Here is a 24,911-nt window from a genome sequence, read left to right as displayed (position 1 = left end):
CCACTAGTTTGTTATAATTATTAATACAAAGATCGAACACTCAGAAACGTAGAAACGAAAAGAAAGTGTCGACGCAACGCATTATGTGACATCGCTCTTAAACGTAGAAAATTTTGAGACCCGCACCCTGAGGTATTATGCCCTATAAGTTGGCTATATTTTCCCTTCATGTTAGCAAACTTATTCTATGGCCGTCGTAAGAGCAGTGGCAATTAACCAAACGTGCAACAGGAGCGCTTTCGAAGCCCGTCTATATCTGCACTTAAATCAATTTAAACGCGAGTAATCATCGCGGAACGGAATTTATATCGCCGTTTATAACGTATACACACAGCAAATTTGAACTGCGCAGATGCCGCGCGTTTCATGTACGCACATTTGGGAATAAACCACACTTACCGACGCGGTTTCGCATTAAGCCGGTCAAAAAAGCTTTAGGTTGATGAACGTAAGAGCGAAAAAGACGTTATGCGTTTCGCATCGGTTCGCACGAACGTGGCTCAACATAGTCGGCACCGAATCTGTTTACTGCGAACTTCCGATCTCATCCGTACGTATGCAGACGACGGCTGATCTTAGTTTATACACAATTGGCGCGTCGGCGCCCGTACGTCTGCGTCGGCGGCGAATTGGCTTAATACGACAAGTGTGGTTAAAACATGATTGCCTCAAGCCGATTTCGCGTCAGTAAGTATGGTTTATCCCTTACGGTGCCACTGAATTTGTGAACGTGTGCAAATGTTTACTGGCTTCGACTGAATCACGTTTGAATCGAGTAAACGCGCGTCTTCTGCTCGAAAAAAATACGCCATGTAAGCAATAAAGAATATTTTTCAACGAATTTCAAATTTACTTATTGACCCATCAAATTTATATCTATTTATAAACGAAAATCATTTCATTTTCAATCCCTTTCAAATATCATATTGACAAATTATAATATTTTTTCAGATACTTCCCCGGAATCGTCGATCTGGACCAGAATAATTTCCATTATGGTAAGTATATTTTATGTCAATAATACATAAAAAAATAATTTCCTATAAATGGGTATATTCTCTCCTGTTACGTATCATGTACGTTACACTGAAAAAAAAGACTGAAATAAATAGACTACTGTTTAAGATGGTATGTAATTTCTTTCCATCTAAGTCTGTCATGCACTATGATTGCCACAACAACATTAAGTATTTGATTGTAATCATCTTGTGATTGATTCAATTAAAAATCCGCCAAACAAGACTTGATTGGAATTCCTTTTTTTCAGTGCACTTTTGTTTTCCATTATACACCCAAATCTTTCAAATATTCCTCGCAGTTTAAATTACACATTTTTTTAATATCAGAAAAAAGTTTTGTTGACTTCCGCCGAAGCCGATAGAGGTGTTTAGTTCTCATAACAAAGTTCGTATTGTCATAGAAATAGAAAGCACTAATAATTTTGAAATTTTATGACTATAAAAATTTTGTTATAGGAAATTATTCGATTGTTCCACGACCATAAAAAAATTGTTATAGGAAACGGCTGACAGTCGTCAACAGTGGCCCTGGGACCCGCAAAGGACCCAAAACGTTGGTTTGTTTGAAAAAAAAAATACGCCATTAAGATAAAAAAAAATGGTTTAATTTTATAAATTAATTTGTAGTTCATGGGAATAAAAACTGTTCAATGATAATAAACGTTTTGTCATTAGCTAAATACCGTCGGCTCTCAGCCAACAAAGTTGTTTTCTGAAGGACACGAGTAATATATGACAAGAGCGAAATCGATATGAAGGTATTTGAGTGAACTGCTTTATTTATAAATGTTATTTAAGTATATATACAATAGGAGACTTGTTATAATTTTCTCTTATTAACAAAACTTTTCACAGCATGTAAGCTTCGGCTATTGTCCGTCACTTTGAAGCGGACTTCAAAATTTATTGCCAACTGTATTTAAAAAACGAATAAAGGTTTTTTTTATTAAGTATTTAAGATCTTAATCAATATCAAGTGCAAAATATTGGTAATTGAAATGGCTTATAACGGATATCGAGTTCTAAGTGATATTTCAGCCAATACACACTTAGCACCAGTTTTAAGTTTACAGTTAATGCGTGAAGTCGTTATCAACTTCATGTAATCGAAGTCTCGGCTTTTGTTAGCAGTCTTTATTTCCATGCAATAACAAAGAAAATGACGTTCTGCTGCACAAACTTTGTTAAAACAACAAATGAGAGACTCTTAAAATGTATTGTTGCAGATCATCTATTTCGTAGAAGAATCAAAAGGAATCTACAAATGATCCTATCACAGCATTTTACGGAAACCACTGTAATGCCTGGCGTAGACGTAAGTATCTTTCCATGTTAAATCGTGATATCTTTGGCTTGGAGGCTAGAGTCCTTAAGGAATTATATTCGCTGTCGTTTTAAAAAGCGTTGCTTGTAGTTGAGACTGAGGGTGTATCCTATCTAATTTGTAGGTACCTACCTAACTTGTACCTATCAAAATTAAAACTCATTTTTTATTTTCAAATTTGTCTGAGCAAGAAAAGTTCCTCATTTTTTACGGAGGTAGAGGTCTCATGACCTAAAAAACAGATGAGACCAGTACAGGCACTAATTTCTACAAAGCTTTATTATCTAAAATGCATAATATCACAATTACGTAATGCACATAATCTACGTTTTTGTGGAGAAAAAACAAGGAATTTACATTAAGAAAATACTTTAAAGTACCTACCTGACTGGTACCTGACTGTCTTGTGCCTATCTAACTAAGATCTAATTAATATGTACCTATTCAATGTAACCCGTAGATATGTATATCTATGATGTAACCTCAATACGTTAATTCAATATTTCTATTATTCACAATATAACCAAAACCGCATACTAAATGACAGTGACAATTCTATTAAGTGCGAAAACGAGCAAAAAATCAGCAGAAAATATATTCCCCAATCTGTGTACAATCAAGTCGACAATTTGTACCTGATAACTGTTCCTTTCTACCCTTGCATTCACCATTCATGCACGCGTTGAGTTACGTTCGCAATGAAAACGGAATATTGCTTTAATTTCAAATTACGCGCCAACGAGAGCGGGAGTTATATTTTTTCAGTTGCCATGTTCGCAAATATATTATGTGAGTGAGTGTGAACATAATAATACGAATACTTAAACTGGAAATAGACAAGTCTATAGACCGCAAAAGCAGAAAACATTCAGAAAAGATTCTATTAAAATCATAGTCGATGAATCGTGACATAGCTATGAAAGAGACTCAGTCTTTTTAGGCGTTTTATAACGATTCGACTCGATTTGACAGGACTCGACTCTAAAATTAAGACTGGAGGTTCGAGTGTTTGTTAATAAGACTCAGTCGTTATACTAAAAGACTTGAACGACTTAAACGACTCGAGTTGTTTGCAATGGACTTATATCTATTTTATATCTTCTTAAACCCGAAGTTTATAAATAAAAATGACGTAATATATAGTAAATAATCACGTTTATTTACTTATAATAAAAATTAGGATTCAAAGAGTGGTTTATGCAATAGGTACGAGATTTTAAGACCTAATTATATAATGATTACTTTTTCTGCGAGCAAATCAAAATAATGAAATACAACCAATATTTCTAAATCTATGGAAGTCCAGTTCTAACGTGCTCTTTTTTTATTTTGTGTAATATTGGTCTGTAATCACTTTTCTTATTATGAAGCCCTGGTACTTTTGTTTAAACCTCTTTAGAAACCCATACACAGTAGTGAGATACAATTTATCTGTAATACACAGAACAAACATATACATATAAAAATCTAGCCTGTCACCCGTTCAGGGGTAGGCAGAGACTGTGGACCTCCACTTAATACGTTCATAAATAGTAGGTATGTTGCATTCATCATTATGGTCAAACAACAGCACCATTCACTAAAATTTGATAAAATACTTTGACTGTTGGGTTCTATATCCATTCATTTTTATATTAAAAAAACAAATAATTCCCAAAAAACAAATTCTTGGATTGGTTATAATTAACTGATTTTTGTGAACAAAGCTACGTTAACGTTATCCATCAATCATAAAATAAATATCTTGTTGGTTTCTACCCATGGTTTCTACATATGGTGTGATTTTATTTCTATAAAATCACACTCGCGACTCGTGACTCCCGAGGCTATAAGGCACCAGTTGTTTTAGTCTTTTTAGTCCTTTAAGCTTCCTGGGGTAAAAGACTTCGACTCCAATTAGTCTTCAGTTTTAGTCTTATGACTCAAGACTTGAGGTTTAAAATAATAGACTAGTCGTGAGGCGTTAAAAATTAGTCGAGATGTTTTTAAAAGGCCTTAAAAGACTGAGTCTCTTTCATCACTATGATGAATTGCCACGTGATTAGGTATTTTCACGGCATTTTAATTATTTGAATGGTCGGGAATATAGTCAATTATTTTCATCGTGCTATTCAACTAAATTAAATAATTAAATTAGCATTCTTTAAAATCCATGCAGCCGCCGATGAATCTGTCCGGCGTAAAATAGGCGTGACATAAATTCGTTTTATTTTAATAAATTATCAGCTTTTTCGTTAATTATTTACCATTAGTCAATACAATAATTCCGTACAATTAAAATTTATTACATTCTTGTCTGAGCAAGTCATATTTATATTACATTAAAATGCCATATCTCTGATTAGCTATTTCTCTCGCTAGATGGCATTTAAGTGGTCGTGCTGTTGTACTGTCAAACTACATAGTACATTTGTAGATAAAAAGTAAAGAACATTGAAAATATACAAAGGTTGATTTAAGAAATATTTTTGTGTTTTTTTAATACCTGAAAATTTGTACACGCCGATCACGCCACCGGCGCCGGCCGAGACACCAACTTGTCATGCGGGTCTTGCGTAATAATGATGAAAACTCTCAGTCCACATGAATTTCTTGTGGAATGAATAAATAACAAAGTAGGGAAAAGGTGAAGGAACAAGAAGAAAGGCTGTAAACACAAAACACAGGTACATTAATATAAAACATTCCCAAATTAAAATTACATGCTTATAAATGCATGTAAAGTATGCAGTTACCCCAAAAGGGCCTGTATCCGTATAGGTATATATTGCTGTTTTTTAAGTAATTAGGTATACATGATTGAAGGACACGTCTTTCCTCTTCGGGAACTTTGATGGTTGTGGCGACGGTTAAGAATGATAAAGAAAAAGAATTAAAGAACGATTCAAAATTACAAAAAGAAGTGGCCAGGAATCAGGGAAAAGGGTAATAAAAAGGTGGGATGGTTACAAACGGACGACATCGCATGTATTTGCGCCACAATTCTTTAAAATCAGCGATATCGAAATTACAAAGTACAGTCACTACCCACTCAAAAAACACATCTCTTTCTTCAAAAAATCTTTAAATGGCACGTCCCAATGCCTTTAATATCTTAAAGTCTTTTAAGTAGATTGGGTCAGACTTTACGACCAATAAAATTGACGAGTAATAAACTTCGCAGGTTAATCTACAGTGTACTGTAAATGGACCACACCCTGCAAGGTTCATTTGGGAGAGAGATGGAGTTGTCGTCTCTTCGAATACGGATTCCAGGTAAGTTATCAATTACTCATGTTAAATATTCAATAATTTGGCGCTGGAGTATATCGTCAGTTGCCGGGTCTATGTCAAATTAGCTCTGTGGATGAACCCTGTAGCAAAATAGATCCGTTTATCGCACAAGTCCTTAAACAATGGCACTGTCCTTAATTAGTCTGTATGGATTATGTGTATGGTTGTACTATATGTCACTGTGGAAACCTCGCATACGCATTTTTACATAGTTTGTTTTAGTGATTTTTGTTGAAATTTAAAACCACTTACTTGAACATATTTTGTGCTTAATGGTGCTACATTATAGTAATGTAACACTTGAACGAGGTGTATGTTCTACACTACATTTGGTTCATGATTTTGAAGGGTAAGGGTGCTGGTGAAGTTATAGGCACATGAGACTTATCAACATCTGCCTAAGGGAGAGTCCCCACATAACCCCTGAGTCTCCCTGGGCTCAGGGGTATCTAGAAAGATTTCCCCCCCGTAAAAAAAAGGGTGACGGGCGCAGTGGCAGTGCCCCTCAGATCTTTGTGTTTTAAAACTCCGTCCCATATACCATCAGCGCACGACTTGTTCGTCCCGTCACTTGTTATCATAAAAAAAAAATATTCTGAAAAATTATTTAGAAAACACATACGAGGTATACAATCTAATACGATGATAATTGTGTCTTGTTTCTTGGTTCTTAGTCGTGTTGTGTTTTAATGCAATTTCTCCGTTCACTGTGCTATCTCTCTTTCTTTCTCTATTCCTCTCTCTCTGATAGATATTATAGCATATTTTTTTACTTTTTTTTTAATTTCAGTGCTTGTATAATTAACATTGTTTAAACATCGACCGTCAAACCTCTTCCTATACTAAACTAAAGACGCTTATATCATCAGGTTGTTCATTTATTACAGGATCCGAACCGACAGCTGTGTTGTAACGGGAGATTTAATTAAAAAGATTATAATTAAGATCGACGTACCAAAATTACAATGTTGTCTATCAATATTTTCTCAGCAAAGTTCTGCGTTATTTTTCCAATGTTTTTTTCGACGTATTTTTATGGGTAAAATAAGTGCGCATTAATTTGACCTCTCTCTCTCATCTAATCGAAAGTAATAAGCATGCACACCTATAATAACTATTCACTCTCGCTTTGAAACGGCCCAAGTTGTAGCGTTCAGGGAATGCGTCTGCAGGCTAGGAATTCTACTCCAGTGCCATACGCCATATAAATATGGAAGCATTTCGTGCGAATCTGTGGTATATCCACAACATTAGGGTGGAACCCGAGTCCACGTCTAGGCCCCCGATAATGTAAAGGGCATAGCGGAATGGTTTCATGCAATTCCGTAGCGACACAACATAACGTTCACCTTTCTCAGTTTTTCTTTTTTCCGTAGATATGTCATCGGACAAACCATGTCAACGGACGGAGGCGTGGTGAGCCAACTGAATATATCTCACACAAGAGTGGACGACGGTGGACTTTTCTCATGCGTCGCTACCCACGGAGAGACTGTCCTTTCTCATCATGACAGAGTTAATGTTTACGGTAAGTATTGCCTAACATTCATTCATAAACTTTAGTTTACTATAAAAAAATTAATCTGAATATATATAGTATTACGAATGAATAGTAATGTTAAAACATTACTATTCATTCGTAATACAGGTTTCATTAGGAAAAATGAGTAAGAACAAAAACGATCTATAAGTAAATAAGAAAACTCTAGGGGTTGTTCTTTGCATTTTTGTACGTTATATACATAGACATTAAACACCGCAAATATAACAATTTGTATGAAAACCAAGTGTGCCACATTTTTTGTACGCACTATGACGTCACAAAAACCATTTGGTGATGGGAAACGTCCTTCCGCTGTAAATCGATTTACTGAACGGAATACGCGTATTCCCTTCAATTAATTGAGTCTAAATAAAATAATATTTGTTCAAGTATTTTTTTTTATTAGAAGTAGTAGTGAAATATTAATATGGTAGAAAAATACTAGAATAAGATAGTTATGTCCTTTATTAAAACTTGTTTTTATAAAATGTTGATTACGTAAAAAATGTAGGACTTTAATTTTTAATTGACTACAAATATTAAAATTATTGTCCTTCCAATAAAATGAGCTTATTATATAACATATATTTCTAATAGAAAATCTTATCGATTAACTTAAATAATGAAAACGCACGTCATTATATGAACTTGCGACTGCCTTAATTAAATTTACTAGATGGTTTTCTGTTGGTAATTGATCAAATTCATGAATGGCAAGACAACTGAACATGTTACTGCTGACAAAATATCGTAAAATCTTATTAATCGAAGAGGTTTACTTATTCACGACCTCGTGTGAATTTTTTGTGATTTGTTTAATATTTCTCGGATTTCTAACTCTGCCACTCTGCATATTTGGATAGCAACTTAAGTGGGATAAACTAGACCACCTTCGTTCTTGAAATCAACGAACTCATACGTATGACCAACTCCAGGTTTTTGTAAAACAGCGCACTGTCACATTCTTCGCATTTTATATTTTTTTACTACATATCCGGCGACGTAGGTAATTATTTGCTCACTGTTTTCGGACATTTGAGGCAACTTGCTGCAAAAATTATCGAAATTACAGATACTACTGATAATAGTACTCCAAAACTGAAAAAAAAAACGAAACGTTACTTAACGTTATAACGAAAAGTCATAGAATATTTTTATAATATTGCTATATAGCCATAATAATTATCATCTCTTTGTTTTTAAAATCGATCCGAATCGAGAACAGTGTTGCCTAACGTGTATACATCGCTAAATGTTAAATTTGACCAAAAAAATGTACAAGCGACCGTACTTTGAAACTGAATGCATTATACAAAAGTGCGTTCGTTCGATATTCATGGCGTATTAACAAAGGATCACAAATATATTGCACCAAGTTAAAGCCGTAATGATAAACATGAGGCATACACTCATTTGCATGTTTATTTTCATGAAATTATTGCAAAATCAAAATAATTGCTTTTAAAATAAATTATGGAACTTCTGATTACAAAATCACTTACCGGTGGAAGGAAACGTCCCCGTTTGCTCGTTTGTCCACAGTAATGCTGGTTTTCCAGTTTATAATTGCACAATTAGGCATTGTTCACGTTTTCGACTGGTGTTTATCTACGATAACGGTCGAGCGCGTTCTGAAGCGTAGCAGCGGCAACTAAGTGTCTGTAACTTATATTGGGCACGCGAAGTACGTACACTTGCGGCGTTTATCTAGATATATGTATAACCATATATACATTCACAATGTTTATTCAAAAGTATCATAGGAAAGAAGCCAACAGACCACTCCTATGGTTTTTTTGCGCAAGCATTGTATGTCAAGTGCAGAGAGGCTGTATGATAAATAACCTTTTGTACAGGGTCAAACACACGTCATGGTAGACATTTAATATTTAAATGCAACTCTAGAGGTATATAAGGTAACATGAGACAAATTTATTTCAATAGGTATAACTTTATCTAATTCATTACAAGGATAACAAAATTAAACACAGATAAAGCGATGAGATTATTAAAATAAACAATAAGAAAAGAACCTAAAGTCTACAATCTTCATGGTAAATATAAATACATTTAATATTAGAACCTAATCAGTAATTGCGATGCCTAAACTTATTAATTATATACCTCTATTTTAGGCATCTTTTTGCACATATTTCTTTACATTGCAGCTTAGAAACAGATTTTCTGTATCAAACAATAAACGAATGAGTAGTTATAAAGTAATGGTTATATAAAAATAATTATAAAACAACTTCCAGCAAGCCTTCGGTTTCATTGTAAGTTTTACTTTTAAGCCAGGATTTCACTCTTAGTCTTTTTACATTCTATCATTGACCTAACAACAAAATATTAGTCTTGGTGAAACAAAGGCGAATTTCATTTAAAGTATTGTAGAACCTCTGCGAGTGTTTTGTGCAGAGTTATGTATGAGATGAAAAGGTATCAAGTCGTCTGTGGTTGGTTAAAGTCACGGTATCAAATGGAGTGATTGAGTGCTTCTTCAGAATCATTTTTGTTGGATAAACAGTACGCTTGCGACAGTACAAAGTTTTTAATTCATGATCTTCATCTTATCGTGTCGATGACATACGCTGTAATACTTACCATCTTGGTGAAAGGATTTTCTAGTCAGATAAAGGTCGTTACAGATTGTTGCCAAGGATGCGCTAGACATACAGGAATTGTACGTGCGGGGAGGGCTTCTGTCGTTCACGATAATTTTAAACCTCGTAAATGGCAATGATTTGTTAAGCGATGCTCGCATTCCGCAGCATTTGAACGGCCCAAATGACAGTGGCCCAGACATTACAAAATAAAAAATCATGTATTCAATAGACTCTGACAAGACAGGAAAAGCTGTTGGACCTAATGAAATCCCTGTTGTGATCTTGAAGCTGTTGATGGGGAAAAACGTGCAATCGATCCTTGAAGATCTCTACCAGGGTGCGTTTGGCACGTTGTTACGTGTTTTCGGTTCTTCTGTATGACGTAGAGTCCTGGACCTTAACTCAAATACGAGTAAACGCTTAGAAGTCTTTGAAATGTGAGTGTACAGAATGAATTTAAAAAAATATCTTGGTCGGATAGAGTATCCAATGAAAGAGTATGGCAGGTGGTGAATAAGAAATTAGAGGTCTTAAGTAATGTGAAAAAACGCAAACTACAATAATTTAGTCATATAATGCGTAACGTTAAATACGAACTAATTATGCAAGGAAAGATCCAGGGAAAGAGATCACCTGGAAGAAGGCGTACTTATTGGCTTAAGAATCTTCGGACATGGTTCAACCTGAGTACAAGATCCTTGTACTTTGCAGCTGTGTCGAAAATACAGCTAGCCCTAATAATAGCCTCCGGTGGGAGACGGCACCCCAAGAAGAAGAAGAAATGGCAAACTTTGAACATCGTCTTTTGCCAATTACATGGGGAAATATAGCATAAATTATTTTTTTCGTTTTCATCAATTAATAACATACTGATCCTTAAATTTATTTTGATAAGTTATTGCACAACAGGAGGCTTCATTGCTAAATAGCAAAAGTTTCTAGGCAACCTTAGGATATAAATTTAAAAGTTGGAAAGGGGGGTGCAACTAAAGAATGTATTGTTATAATTATTAATACAAAGATCAGACACTCGTCTTCTAGCAAACCGTGCCGCTTATGCTAAGTAAGCTTAGTTGGCACGGTTTGCTAGAAGACGTCGGTTCGAATACGGCCGGATCGAAGGATTTTTTTCTAAATGTTCGATTTTTGTATTAATAATTATAATAAACTAGTGGAGTAATTTCACAAAAAATAATTGAATATCAATTGAATACAAATTTAATTAAAGAATATCCTCTAATAGAAATGTTTGAAATAAATACACTACAAATTGTATACTAATAATGTATACATATACGCGTAGATACTTTTGTAGGAAAATAATAACAACAATAAATAAATTAACACAGAAAAATCATAACACTGTGTAATAAGAAAATAATAAGGTATTCATTTTTTTGGGTTATTTAGTGGTTTAGTTAAGCAGTTCAGTTTGAGGCAATTTTGGTTAGATTCATATTAAGAAAAAAAAATAAGTAAAATTAGCTATCTTAAGCATTTAAGGTACTGCCTCTTCATATGTCCCATTAATTTTATCCACCCTGTATATTGCAAGATGAATATAACTAAACAAAGTACATAAATAATATAATCAAGTGACTATAAACATTATTTACATTATTTAAGTATCCATCGTACAAATACCACATGTCCACTTGTTTTGAACAAAACATTAAACGCCTGACATATTTATCCGGCAAAGAAACCCGTCCCATAGCGGCGTCCCAAGCCTACACAAAATGCCACATACTAATCACCTCTCTTTTTCACTTTAATAAAAACGTTTGAATTTCGTTCCCTTTTCAAGCAATCAAATTTAATGCATAACAAGCTGAAAAGTACCGAGTTAAGTACAGTTTAAAAAATTAGCAACCCGCAGGTGGAAGCGAGAAAGGTAAAAAGAAGACAGTTGCGTCTTCAATGGTGTTAATGAGCCCAAATTAAAATTTCATAAGAAGGTGTGTGTGGATGTGGGCTTATCATGTTTGACTGGTATATTTATTTTGAAATTGTGCTGGTATGTTCCCGATTTTTTGAGTGATCTGCGGGAATATGTTATCGTGACAATTTATGTACTATGTAATTATTATTGCTTATGATTGCTTATGTGATGAGACGAAGAAGTGCGTCTAGTGGTGAATAACACGCCTGGCCATAGCAATTGCAATGTCACTCAGAGCTTAAAATCGTAAAGATCTGAGAGGCACTGCCATTTTATTCTTCACTTTGAGACATAAGTTGGCAAGTCCCATATGGTGACAGAAATAGGTAAAGCAGTACTTCCCTGGAAGAACCCTTTTAGAAGGAGCTCTACTGCTACTAGACATACTACTAGAGGAAATATGTAGATTAACGAAAGAAGTATATAGAGCTAACGTGGAAGACAACACAATAGTCATGAAGAGGACGGCTCCGAAAAACATTCTCGGATGAAAAAAAAAGTTCTTAAAAAGCTGGAGTGAAAAGAATAGGAGGGCTTATATGAAAAAATCGATGGATATAAGTGAAGCTACAAAAGTTTGTCAGGATCGTACTAAGTCTCCCTGGACGACTTCTTTCACAAGGAGCTCTGCTGCCACTAAACTAATTAATATTATGTGGTATTGAAACTTTGGTGTCCCTACTCATTTCACATATGATTTTATATCTATATGCAATGTTCGTATAATGTGCTAGATAACCACACCAAAGACCTGGTCTGAAAGTAGGGAATTCCCTGAAGAACCAAAGCTATGAAATTTACTTCGGGGCACTCACCCAGAATGCTTAGTCTGGACTAAGTTTCGTGTACCAAATTTGATATTCATCATCATAATACATCGCCATTTCTGCCGAAAGACGTCCAGTTTTGGACATACGCCTCCGCAACGACCGGTCTTGCGCTATTTACATTCAACGGATTCCCAAAACCTTCACCAGGTTATCTGTCTAACTTGTGGGTGATCTGCTCACGCTGCGTCTTCCGGTGCGCAGTCACCACTCGAGAACTCTTTGGCACCATCGGCTGTCTATTCTGTGAGCAATGTACCCCGCCCACTGTGATCGTACTGGGAATGAAATCCGGGACATTTGCATCTTACTCCCGCACTGCTAATTGGGCCACCGAGATCATCAAATATAATTTATTACTGATTTAAATAACGTTTCGTAACTTGACTTTGATGTAAGACCTTAGAGGAGAGGTCCATACACAGCAAAGGTACGTATAATAAGACATATAACTATGGGTCAAGTATAACAACACATTCAGAGTTTTGTTGGTGCCACCGTGGTATTGCAACGCTTCGGAGATGTTTGAGAGAGAAGATGCTGTGCTTACATGGTAGCCCGCCCCTGCGGGCTTATTATAGCTTATCAACGGTCTCCTGAGTGTGTTCACAGACCGGTGGGACTGTCCAATGTATGTGCATTGGGTGCAGCTCCACACCAGGACATAATTTTTAGTTGATTGTCAAACCTACTAACAGTAGTCCCAGGAGAATTTGTTACTAACGCTATGGACGAGATTCTGATATAATTACTTTATTATTATTATTACAAAACGACTGTATGTTACTTGGGTATTAATACATTTCATACATACACTTCACGTACGGTTTTCCATCAATATCGGCAGTTACCAAATCCTATTTAGGTACTGACTTGAGTTTGTGTTATAAAATTTCAAATTGGTCAGAAAAGTCAAATTAATGAAACTTACGAAAGTGAACGATAATGGAATTTATATGCTCGTGGCAAATTATATTTTTGTGCGTTTATGTAATTACGCATCTTGCAGAAAGGACCCTAATGACATACGCAATAAGATTGAAAATATGAACTTTAAAATTAACTTAAAAAGGAAGCGACAGCAATTTGATTCTTGTTTACCCGTGCAATAATCTGGTAAACAACTAAATTGCACCAATTTACTTTTACAATTGCCAAAATTGAATCTTATATATTTGTCCATACAGATGTTCGGATGATTCGTCTTAGTTGAATCCAGAAATAAGTTTGTAATTCAATATATACAAGGCTATTGTCTCTTGGAATTTAATTAAGCGTAATAAAGTCCGATTAGCTCCAAAGGAATCCTGTGTATTTTGATCTCTCGACAAATGAAAGTCGTTTCGTCTTTAATCTTAGCATAAAATGTAGAACATTTCTTTTATTTGAACTAAACGTGAAAAGCGATATACTTTTTTTAAGGGAAATGATCATACATTTAGTATATCGATATACTAAATCTATGGAAATGATAAAGGTTCCGAAAAAACAAATGAAATCGCAGCGAAAAAACAAATGAAATTGATCTGAGGGGCACTGTCACTGCGCCCAACACCATGAGGCATAACTTGACAAATCCCATGTGTCTGTAATTTCACCAGCACTCTTACCCTTCAAAACCGAAACCCAATATTGGGTTATTCGGCGACAGAATAAGTAAGGTGGCAATATTTCCCTGAACGAACTTTTTCACAGGAACCTCCACTGCTACTTACTGAAATGTGTAATATTAAAGTTACTTAAAAATGAACACAGAATATACCGACAAATTTAATCACATGTAGCAAATAATCAAGAACTTGTTCAAATTACAATTCTACGGAAAAATATCTGTACTTCAAGGTAATCCGATACTCCGATACTAAAAGGTGATCCGAGTTGAAAGCGCGTTGGTGTTCTTCCAAGAATTGTTAAGACATTGACTAGTTCGAGTGTATTTATTAGTCGGAATTGATTTAATTATCTGTACCTAAGTGTTTATCAAAACTATTAGGTGACTGTACAAACAGTTTATTTTGTGTGTATTTATTGATGTATGTCGTTTATTTTTTTTATTTTAGAGCATGTCAAACACTGGTGTAAAATTTCAACGTATAGTAGTAGTTAACACCCGTGTCAAGTACTCATACAAATGAATGTTTTTAAAACTTAATTTCGACCATTTGGTAAGGACGGAGAACGTAGATTTGAATTACTCTGTTGGTGACAAGTTTCTGTGGGTAATTTGAGTAGTGTTTGACATGAGTGTCAAAGACTGTTTTACTGTGGGGACCCAATACTTGACAGTCGTATATAGAAGTTGTCAAACACTAGGATGTGAGTAGGGACAACTATTGGTACCTGAAGGTATTGTGCAATGAGAAAATGCCACCAAGGTTGTACATTTTTCGGAAGATGAAGTGCCATATTTTTTCATCATCATCAGCCCGACTTCACTCATCGCTGGGTATAGACCTCCAGTAGTTTTTTGCCATCCACTACGATCCAGTGTTAATCTCACCCATCTACTGTCCGCAACTTTGACAATGTCGTCCACCCATCTCAGTACAGGACTAAATGTTTCTTAATATTATTTAAAACTATGTACATATCTTATGATTGTGTTAACTTTTTGCAATCTTATTGATGTACTTATTAATTTTAATGAAAGTATCTTGCTTGATTTTGGCTTTTGTTCTACGTTAAATTTATTGTTATGAAGTAATTAGTGCAATTGAATAATTATGAAATCTTAACATAATGTCCTGTCAAATACTAGTACATTGATCTCATTTTGCCATAGTCACCTATTGGGACATTAGAAATTTTGTCTGTCATACACTACTGCAATTTTAACGGTTGCGGAAAACTGGAATATTTTAATAGTGCTATGATTATTATAAATGTATAGTTCTTAGAAGATAAATGACAAACCGTCTAACCCTAGATGCCATAAACCATAGTACGTTAAAGATAACCATACGTCGATTCGAAGTGTGACCGTTTAAGTACACATAATTTTGATTGTGTATATTTTTTTTGTATCTGTGGTCTGTGGTAATGTATAAGAGTCATTTTGCTTTTTAAAAAAAAAGAGGATTATTTGTATTTTTATTTTTAAAAATCGATATCAAATAAAAAATTAAAAATATAATCGAGCGATAAAAAATAGGTCTTTCTCACTTTGGAAATCTAAAAAATATTTAGATATCTTCTTTGGAACTATTATAATGATGAAAAATTATAACTATAAATTTGAGAAAATCAATAAAGTGTATAATTTACTATAAGAATGTAAATAAAATAAAATTGGCCTGTAAGGCACTAAGGACAAGTGCTCGACTTGTGTTTTCCGCAAATGGGACTTTTTTCATTTTCCATTTTTGAAGGACAAAAGGGCATAATATTTTCTTCCGTTCGGCTAAGGTACCTATATTATTCTTATTATTAAATAAATAATAACGCACACACTCACCATAGCCCCGCACTAGGGAAACCCTGTGTCGCAGGTGCCATGGACACACACAAAGACAACCACAAATTATACCCAAACACACGATAGAAATAAATGTAGGCCATACAAATATTTCTCCAGGCCCGAAAAACCTGGGACCTCTGCGTGGCTTTCCGGCATGGTAATCGTTTGACCACGGAGGCAGTTAATTATTATTATACATACTAGGCCTTTAAAAAAAAACCGTGGTATCCTAATGGTCTATCCTACCGTCTCTCAACCAGAGGCCTTGGGTTCGAACTAGGATCGCACCCAATAGGGCAGAGCGAGATACTGTTATTCTCACATAGAGTATAACGCGATTTATGTCGCTCTCGCGCTAATCGCGTCTTGTCGTGCTAGCCCTACAGAAGTTTTTCGGAATTTTTGCGAAATTTTGATGACGCGTGTTTGTTCAAAGATTTGTAAAGTCTTAAGGCGGGGGCCTTAAGTATTAAGGACCAAACCAGCAGTGAGATATTATTTGTTGAAACGTCCAAAAAGGAAATAAATCGCTTTGATCTGTAAAAATGTATTGCACGTCCTTTACAATAATTGGCTAACTGAAAAGGTATTGATCAGCTGCTACAACTGTAAATCTATAGTTAGTCGAGTAATTGGTCGTTTTTATTCGTCGACTCGAAACGACTGCGGAATTAGAGAAGCCGTTGAAGACTACACGAATGATAAGATTATAGGCTTTGGTTGTAGTAATATAGGCTTTGGTTATACTATACTACGCAAAGAGAGCAACCTACATAGCCCTAAGAATTGCAAAAATTGAATGGCTGTGTGAGGGACATATTGCTCGCAGAATTGGGCGCCTAACATAACCTTTCAAAAAACAATCTTATTTTAAAAGAAAAGCTTAAAGAAGCTTATTATAATATAACTCATATTCGTACCATAACCAACCCGTCAACCAAGTAATGTATTATTGCTAAAGTGACTGAAAGAACGAATGATTTCCCGATATTGTCTATTCCTTACTAAAAATAGGAAAGAAATAACGCTATATGAACTGTATAATGCTATCTCTTTCTTTTTTGATAAACTGTATAATGCTATCTCTGTCTTTTTTGATGTTCCGAATCGTCCCATCGTAGTATGACGTTAAAGTACCTACTTAATATTATTTACATTTAGAGAATTTTAATTGCCAAAAAAAGAAAAGTATGTAAATAATAAAATTTATTAACATTACGTTGTTTTAAATTATTTTTCCGCATTTTCATGAAAGAAAATAAATGAAACAAGCTTAGTCTTGATTGTCACATTGTGAATTCGGAATTGTAGTCTAGTGTCAACTGTTAATTTCGCCAAAGAGCGTATATATACATAGGGCGCTATAAGTTTCCGGAACTGGCCACTTACATAAACAATATTTAAAAAGTAATCACAATATTTGAAAATGGAACACTTTGCCTGTAGAATGCAGTTTGTTTCATCTGACTGTCACTTGTTTTTACATTGTGGCGTCATTTTAGAAATTGGTTGTCTACATCACCATGGATTTAACTTGTGAAAATTTTCGTAGTACGATTTTCTACGAGTGTAAGTGTAAGTTAACAGCTCAGCGGAGCTTCGCTCGGCTTCAAACTGCTTTTGGCGATGAAGCACCATGCAAGACTACTATTTATAGCTGGTTTGCAGAATTAAAATGCGGTCGTGTGAATCTCAGTGATGAATATCGTGATGGTCGCCCGTCCACTGCTGTGAACAACAAAAACATTGATGATGTGCGCCGTAAGATCGAAACAGACAGGCATGTGACATACCATGAGATTTGGGCATATTTAGGCATAGGTATGAGTCAAATATAATCAATATTACACAAACATTTGGATGTGAAAAAGCTGTGCTCTCGGTAGATCTCACACAATTTGACTGAGGCTCAAAAAACGGATCGCGTCACTTGGTGCAAAGCCATGCTTACCAGATTCAACGAAGGGGCGTCAAATTTGGTGTGGGACATAATAACAGGCGACAAAATATGGATTTATAGTTACGATCCCAAAACAAAGCAGCAATCTAGCGTATGGGTCTTTCGAAATGAGCCGAAAACAACCTAAGTGGCGCACGTGCAAAATTTCCTTTCTACATAAGTTTTGATTACAGTGACTCTCCCTACCGAGTATACAGGGAGTATATAGGTCCTTAGAGTATGCAAGAAGGGCACTATATGTAACCTGTGCAAGCACAAGGACCTTCTCAGTCATGTCCTGACCCTAGATCATACTGTTTCCACAGAATTAATAACAAATGAATCTAACTTAAGTGCTTTAATCTGTAGATGTATGAATTAAAATGAATGATATTGATTTTTGAATAATGGGCTTTAGTTCGATGACATTTAAGTGTTAGGTTTAAAGAACGAAAACACTTATTGATCGAAAATAAAACGTCCACAGCGCGTTGTGGTCTCTAATGTTCATAACGTTTAACATTTGTATTTTGGCACTTATTAAAATAGCCAATAATTCCTACGTATCATGGTATGATTAAATTTTGAAATTGAGGTCGAATTTTACACTTAATAGGGATTGTGTTGTCGACAGGTGCACCATACATCCGGACGCTGCCGCCGTTCAAAGTTCAAAGCGGTAAAAGTGTTTCCCTTAGATGTCCCTACTACGGATATCCGATCAGGTAAGATTCTTTGTTCCATTCCGTTCACGGATATTGGACATGATACTTAATTATGATTAAGTACTTACATACTATAGAATATAATATTGTAATAATTATTATTATTTTGTAATGTCATGGTATATTTTTTGTACGACTTAATTTATTGTGTTAACACAATAAATTACAGTACAGTAAAGTATTTCCGTTACCGTTTAAGTCATTACTTTCAGATATTTGATTACGTCGTCGTCGCCCCGTTTTCACTTTTCCGGAATACAATTAAATTGAATTGAAAATAGGATTTCACTAAACCTTTCAAAGGAAGTTTTTTCATGAGTTTTTTTAAGGGTATTAATTTAATTTATTTCTAACCATTTTCAAGGGACATTTGTTTAAAATATTCTACAAATTATTACTATCAATGCTTTTAGTGAAATAAAAGATTGATTGACATCATCGGGCTGCGTCAAAGCAAACAAGCTTGGTTGTGGCCTAAAATCGCTTTTGCAAAAACGAAAAGACATTAATTTATTAAATCGATGACTTTCTAGAATAGTGACCTATCTCAAAAGCACCCAATTCATCGGGAAGATAGTTTAAAAACAGTCGTTTTAACCGACTTCAAATAAAGGAGGAGGTTCACAATTCGACTATAGGTATGTTTTTTTTTGTATTTATGTTACGCGACAACTTAATTTGTGAACCGATTTTGATGATTCTTTTTTTGTTGGAAAGAGGGTACCTCAGATATCGGCCCGTTTAAATTTGAAGAAAATATTCCACTTCTAAGGGTGGCAAACTAGAGGATGAATGACTTGAGGTCGGTTTTTTTAGTACTCTGTACTATTTTTGTACTATAATATTTAGTGCAGATATAATATTTAGTTCATTCTGAGTGCAGATGTGTAATAAGACAAAAATGTAGTATTTTGATTAACGCCACTATTCTTGCAAAGCGGCGATATACATTATATTCGTATTGTGCGGGTATTGTTTTCCAATGCTGTAGAATTCTGTGGCTCCCAATGTGATTTCAAATGTTGTAGACTAATTTCGGTAATCTAAAACTATCTAAATTTAATAAATTAAGATTCATTCGTCTTTCTCTTTCGCTGTCTTAATGATGAAAAGGACTGATTTAATTTCAGTTTGGAGCTGTCAAACTAGACGTCCAATAGATCCATTGTTTTAGACGGCTTGCTTTTGTATCACCAGTAAATTAATAATAAGCTATCAAAAGACAGCTTTGAGTTATAATTAAATTTTCCGTCCCTTTCTTATTAATGATGAAAGAGCAGGACGTAGTATAAGAATAAGATAAGTTTGAATTTAGGACAATCGGCACCAATTAACAAAATAAATTCTAATTTTATTTCATTTGGGATAACGACCGTCATTACATTACATTTTTGTCCTAACAAATTACTACGGAAATTGTCTGCTAGGTCAATAACCCCCTTTGTACTGTCACTCTATCACACGTGATCAGGAGCATACAAAATTGCGCGCGGGAAAGCCTGCACGCGCAATCGTGCGCGTTTACCTGTTTGATTTTTTTTAAGCCAAAACGTTCTTTCGCGCGCGATTGCTCGTGTTCGTTTTTGTTGCAACGAAAATAACGTCTCCGTGTAAAGACTAATATCGCAGGATAGACCGCGTGAAACTGCCGCGTGTTGGAACTGAATTGGAACAAAGCTGATTGGGAACATCAAAAAAGAAAGAGATGGCATTATATGGATCATATAGCGTTATTTCTTTCCTATTTTTAGTAAGGAATAGACAATATTGGGATATCATCCGTTCTTTCAATCACTTTAGCAATAATACATTACTTGGTTGCCTGGTTTGTCATGGTACGAATATGAGCAATATTCTTCTAAGCTTACTTTATGCTTACATTGAAATAAAATTGTTTTTGGAATGGTTATGGTAGGCCCCCTGTGGTCCATGAACCCTTAAGGGGTCCGTGCAATGAACGCCGGGAGTCTATGGCGAGCCTACTTAATGTATTGCATTATAATATAAAAAAATATATATAACATGTTGTGAGTAAATAAGTACGGAGCACGTGGCCTTTAGAACTTCGCACCCATTGAAGGGCATTCATTATTGAAGCAAGCGAGACGCGCATCATAGCAGCCCGCAAGCCTTTCTTCTTCTACGTCTTTTCGAAAAGGGTCCGAGGGCGCTTTGAAATCTTGAGAAGTCCATGACTAGAAAAAGGTTAAACAACCCTGCAATTGGATAATAAAACCATTAACACTTCTTTTACTTAAAACTTAAATGGATTTAATGAGTTTTGTAATCGTACGAGTCATGGCAGCATGTATAGCTTATTGTGAATTCTAATTTCGAATTATTTATTTATTCATCAGGTCGTTTTTTAATCTACTGGGTATTTCGTAAAATACCGACTGCCGACTCGTTTCTTGCTAATTTAACAAAGTTAGTTCCGCATAAAGATGAACGAAGAAGAAGACCAAGTTTAGAATTAAATGCCAATGCGTAAAAATGTTAAACTAGTTGTTTGCACTATACAGATGGCACGTGCTTTACGGAGACGGCTCACTCTGTTGTTCTGTTATTTGTTGTACATTAGAGATGAAGCGATATGACGAATATGGGCAAAGAATATTTAGCCAACTATTAACTATTCTGTATTTTTCTTGCAGAGACATCACCTGGGAGCACAAAGGCAAAGAAATAACATCAGAAATCGCTAACCGATACAAAAGATCGATAAGCAACACTGCACTGAGTATAGAAATATTTGGACGAAAACCGAAATTAAGAACAAAAAGAGAAGCTCTTAGCGTATCTAATGATGGAGTGTTGACCATTCATAGAGTTTCCAAAAGCGACAGTGGGCCGACTTACGCCTGTATAGTCCGAAGCCCATCTGGTGAAATGGCTAAAAGGTCTTTTGAATTGAATGTGGTAGAGCCTCCACAGTTAGAAGATATAATGCTAGCTCCTGATTTGCAAGAAGGTCAGATTGTTCAGATACATTGTAATCTGAAGAGTGGAGATTCACCTGTCTATTATTCGTGGTTGAAAGATGGAAAGAAAATTCCTCCTCATTTAAAGGTAAGATCTATGTTTTATAAGAACGAAAATTGTTCAACAGTCGTTTTTTGATGAGCCTTTATAATTAAGTCTTTTCTTGTGAACAGCTTTCTTAATAATAACGCGATGGTGTTTTATTTTTTTTTCTTTGGAAAGCAAAGAAAAATCAAAAGCAACGTAACCATCCGTTGTTTTTCGCCTTTTGTTCAGTAATATTCGCGATTGTTCTTCCATTTTATAATTATTTTTGTAAGTATCTAATTTATTTTGTATTTTACGAGAATATTCCTAAATTAGGTAAGAAATCAAATTAGTTGTGTTGAGAAAATGTTTTGCGAGCGCACTCTATAACGATATTTGATTCTATTATAGATAAACAGGGGTTGAAGTATGACATTGCCGTTTTATGCATAAGAGAGTTCAAAGAAAATAAGTGTTATAGAAAATAGCCAACCACCAACGATATCTATGTACTAGCGTACTAGATGCGGCGTTTCATACACACAGTGTGTTTCAGTGATATACGGTTTCGATTTGCGTTTCGGTCACAACACTTAATTTAGTTGGTTGCCAAACATTCAAGATGGCGGACTGAGATGCGGTCCTCTTTGAAAATTAATTTACATCAATGTGTTGCTTACATTTCGCTATTTGGCTAATTATGTGAACATAACTTTAAAGTTTTAAATTATTCACTTTGATTGGGTAATGTTGTGATTTTTGATTAATTTGTGTATTATAATATTTGATAATCGCGAAATACTAGTCGAAATTTCACACTACCCATCTCGTTTCCGCAAGCATGTGATGACGCCTGTTAAAACAAGACAAAACATAATATCATAGATTAATAAGCAATAGAGTGTTCTGACTACTGTAGCATAAACAGGGTATGAGCTACGCTGGACCGAGGGTGGGCCTCGAATCAGACGACAAATTTTGCCTCTACAAATTGAGCGTTTATAGTGAATTAAAAATAGGGAAAAATAAGTCGCACAACACATATAAAAAAGAAAAACAAAGATGTAGCACTACAGGATTAAGAAAATATACAAAGTACCTCACGTCACATATAAAAAAGAAAAGAAAATATACTACGACAGGATTTAGAAAATGAACAGACTACCACACATCACATATAAAAAGGAAAACAGAAATATACTACAACAGAATTTAGAAGATGAACAAACTACGACACATCACATATAAAACGGTAAACAAAAATATACTACTGCCGGAATTAGTACAAGTTACGAATTATATAAAAAGGGGAAAACCTAAGTATTTTGCCACTGCGCTTTTTGTTCCACAACACCGCTGAATTAAAACAGTAAACAGAGATAATGATTTAACGTCAACAGCAATTTTGACACGATACGCTTCACGGTAATAAACTGTCCGGGCGAATGGAGGACTATGTACTAACGGCGTAGGTCCTCAGCACCTGGTATTTCAAAATGCATCCAGAATTTCCTCGGGTGTTAGGGTAGTCGTTGCATTCAGTATGTCGCAGACATGTGTCCGTGGTTCCCACAACTCACAACAAGCATCCAGACAGAAGTATATCGAAGGTCTACGTGCAATTACAATAATTTAGTTGATTCGTTCATTTTCTTCTCAAAGAAAAACCGCACGTCAGTTTCTTGTCAACCAAAAAAAACCCCCCAACCAAACAGACTTTCAAAAAGAACCCAACATTTTTAAATTTCAAGAAACGCCCGACTAAACCACAAATAGGTTCCAAACCAAGAAGACTAAGAACATTAAGAAAAAAGATGTTCATGCAGCGTATTATGCTACACTACACAATAACAGAGTATGTATAATTGTAATAAAATAGTTACTATGGCTACCATGTAAATAAAAAAAAATAAAAAAGACAGGCCTAAAGATCTTTGAATTTTCGCAAACAAAAGTACAAATCTAGCGAAAGAACTGCAAGAGCGCTGTGCGCGCACTGCCCGCTTGTTGTTAAGTGCGCCGCTGTAACAATTTTTTTTTATTATATCAAGTGACGGGACGAACAAGTCGTGCACCTGATGGTAAGCTACACGCCTGTCCATAACAGTTGCAGTGCCACTCAGAGCTTTTTAAATCGCAAAGATCTGAGGGGCACTGCCACTGCGCCCGTCACCCTGAGACATAAGTTGACAAGTCCCATGTGCCTATAATTTCACCAGCACTCTTAGCCTTCAAAACCGAAACACAGTAATGCTGACATTACTGCTTGGCGGCAGAAATAGGTAAGGTTGCAGTAGAGCTCTACTGCTACTAATATCTCACGCAAGGGAAGCAAGCATAAATCGCACATGACAATTAACACAGTATTATCTCAAAAATTGCGTTATGTTATATTAAATGTTGCGTAAAATAACGGGACAACACTGTCACTGTTTTTGAGATAAAATATAATATAACGCAGTTTTTGAGATAATACTGCAGCTCGCGACCCTTTATCATACAGGCGCATTAGCCAAATCTGTACGCACACGTACAGGTTTAATTTCAATTTAAGAGGGAGCAGAGGAAAAATTCTTAATCTTCGATTTGATTTTAGAGGGTATATCCACTTTAAAGTTAAAAATAAAATATTTATGAGTAACTGTATGATATATTCAAGCATAGACATTAATCAGAAACATAAAACAATAAAGTTTCCTCGATAGATAAAAATCACGAAATGACCTCTAGTTTCACATTTTTTCGATGTATCCTCGAAATGCTACAGGTTATTAGGACAAAAATTAAATAATTAATTATATGTATGCATGATCGACAACTGTCACTACGGATTTTTTTAATACCTTTAGTTTTAGAGTTATTCCGCTAAAACGAATTTCATCAATCAACATCTCCTGTCGCATATCACGCGAACTTCAGGCATATATTTGTTTCACAAATTTGGGCGGAACCAACGTCAAAACTTTTTTGGCATGAGAGCTCTTAAAGTTACCATGAACTCTTATCACAGTTCAGTATAGGTTCGCAACGACAAAAAAGCGGGATGGTGATATACACTTCATGTAGCGCTGTCTCACAACGAGCCATTTTAGGTCCTAAACTGAATCGTAATAAGAGTTCATGGTAAGGCCCCAGAACTTGAGAACGGCTATTCCAAACTTTATCCCTTAATATTAACCAATCAAAGTCACGGGCCTTTGGAGAGCACGATTTAAGTAGTAACATGCCATCAAAACATGCATTTTGA

The 24,911-nt window shown here is 35.2% G+C and overlaps 1 protein-coding gene across 1 annotated transcript in view; it reads left to right on the top strand.

Annotated features, from left to right (window-relative positions):
- The window catches only part of LOC113227398 (Down syndrome cell adhesion molecule-like protein Dscam2), a 161,969-nt gene that overhangs the window by 64,110 nt on the left and 72,948 nt on the right, over window positions 1-24,911 (top strand). Inside the window, exons 3-8 of the mRNA XM_026460291.1 lie at window positions 952-998; window positions 2,246-2,334; window positions 5,507-5,598; window positions 6,993-7,144; window positions 18,565-18,655; window positions 21,310-21,724. Coding sequence (XP_026316076.1) covers window positions 952-998; window positions 2,246-2,334; window positions 5,507-5,598; window positions 6,993-7,144; window positions 18,565-18,655; window positions 21,310-21,724 — 886 coding nt within the window. The remainder of the gene's footprint in view (window positions 1-951; window positions 999-2,245; window positions 2,335-5,506; window positions 5,599-6,992; window positions 7,145-18,564; window positions 18,656-21,309; window positions 21,725-24,911) is intronic.

This window comes from Hyposmocoma kahamanoa, unplaced genomic scaffold (genome assembly GCF_003589595.1).
Source record: "Hyposmocoma kahamanoa isolate Upper Pololo Valley unplaced genomic scaffold, ASM358959v1 210, whole genome shotgun sequence".
NCBI classification, from domain to species: domain Eukaryota; kingdom Metazoa; phylum Arthropoda; class Insecta; order Lepidoptera; family Cosmopterigidae; genus Hyposmocoma; species Hyposmocoma kahamanoa.
Note: the sequence above shows the minus strand (reverse complement) of the source record. Positions and strands in the feature narration are given on the sequence as shown.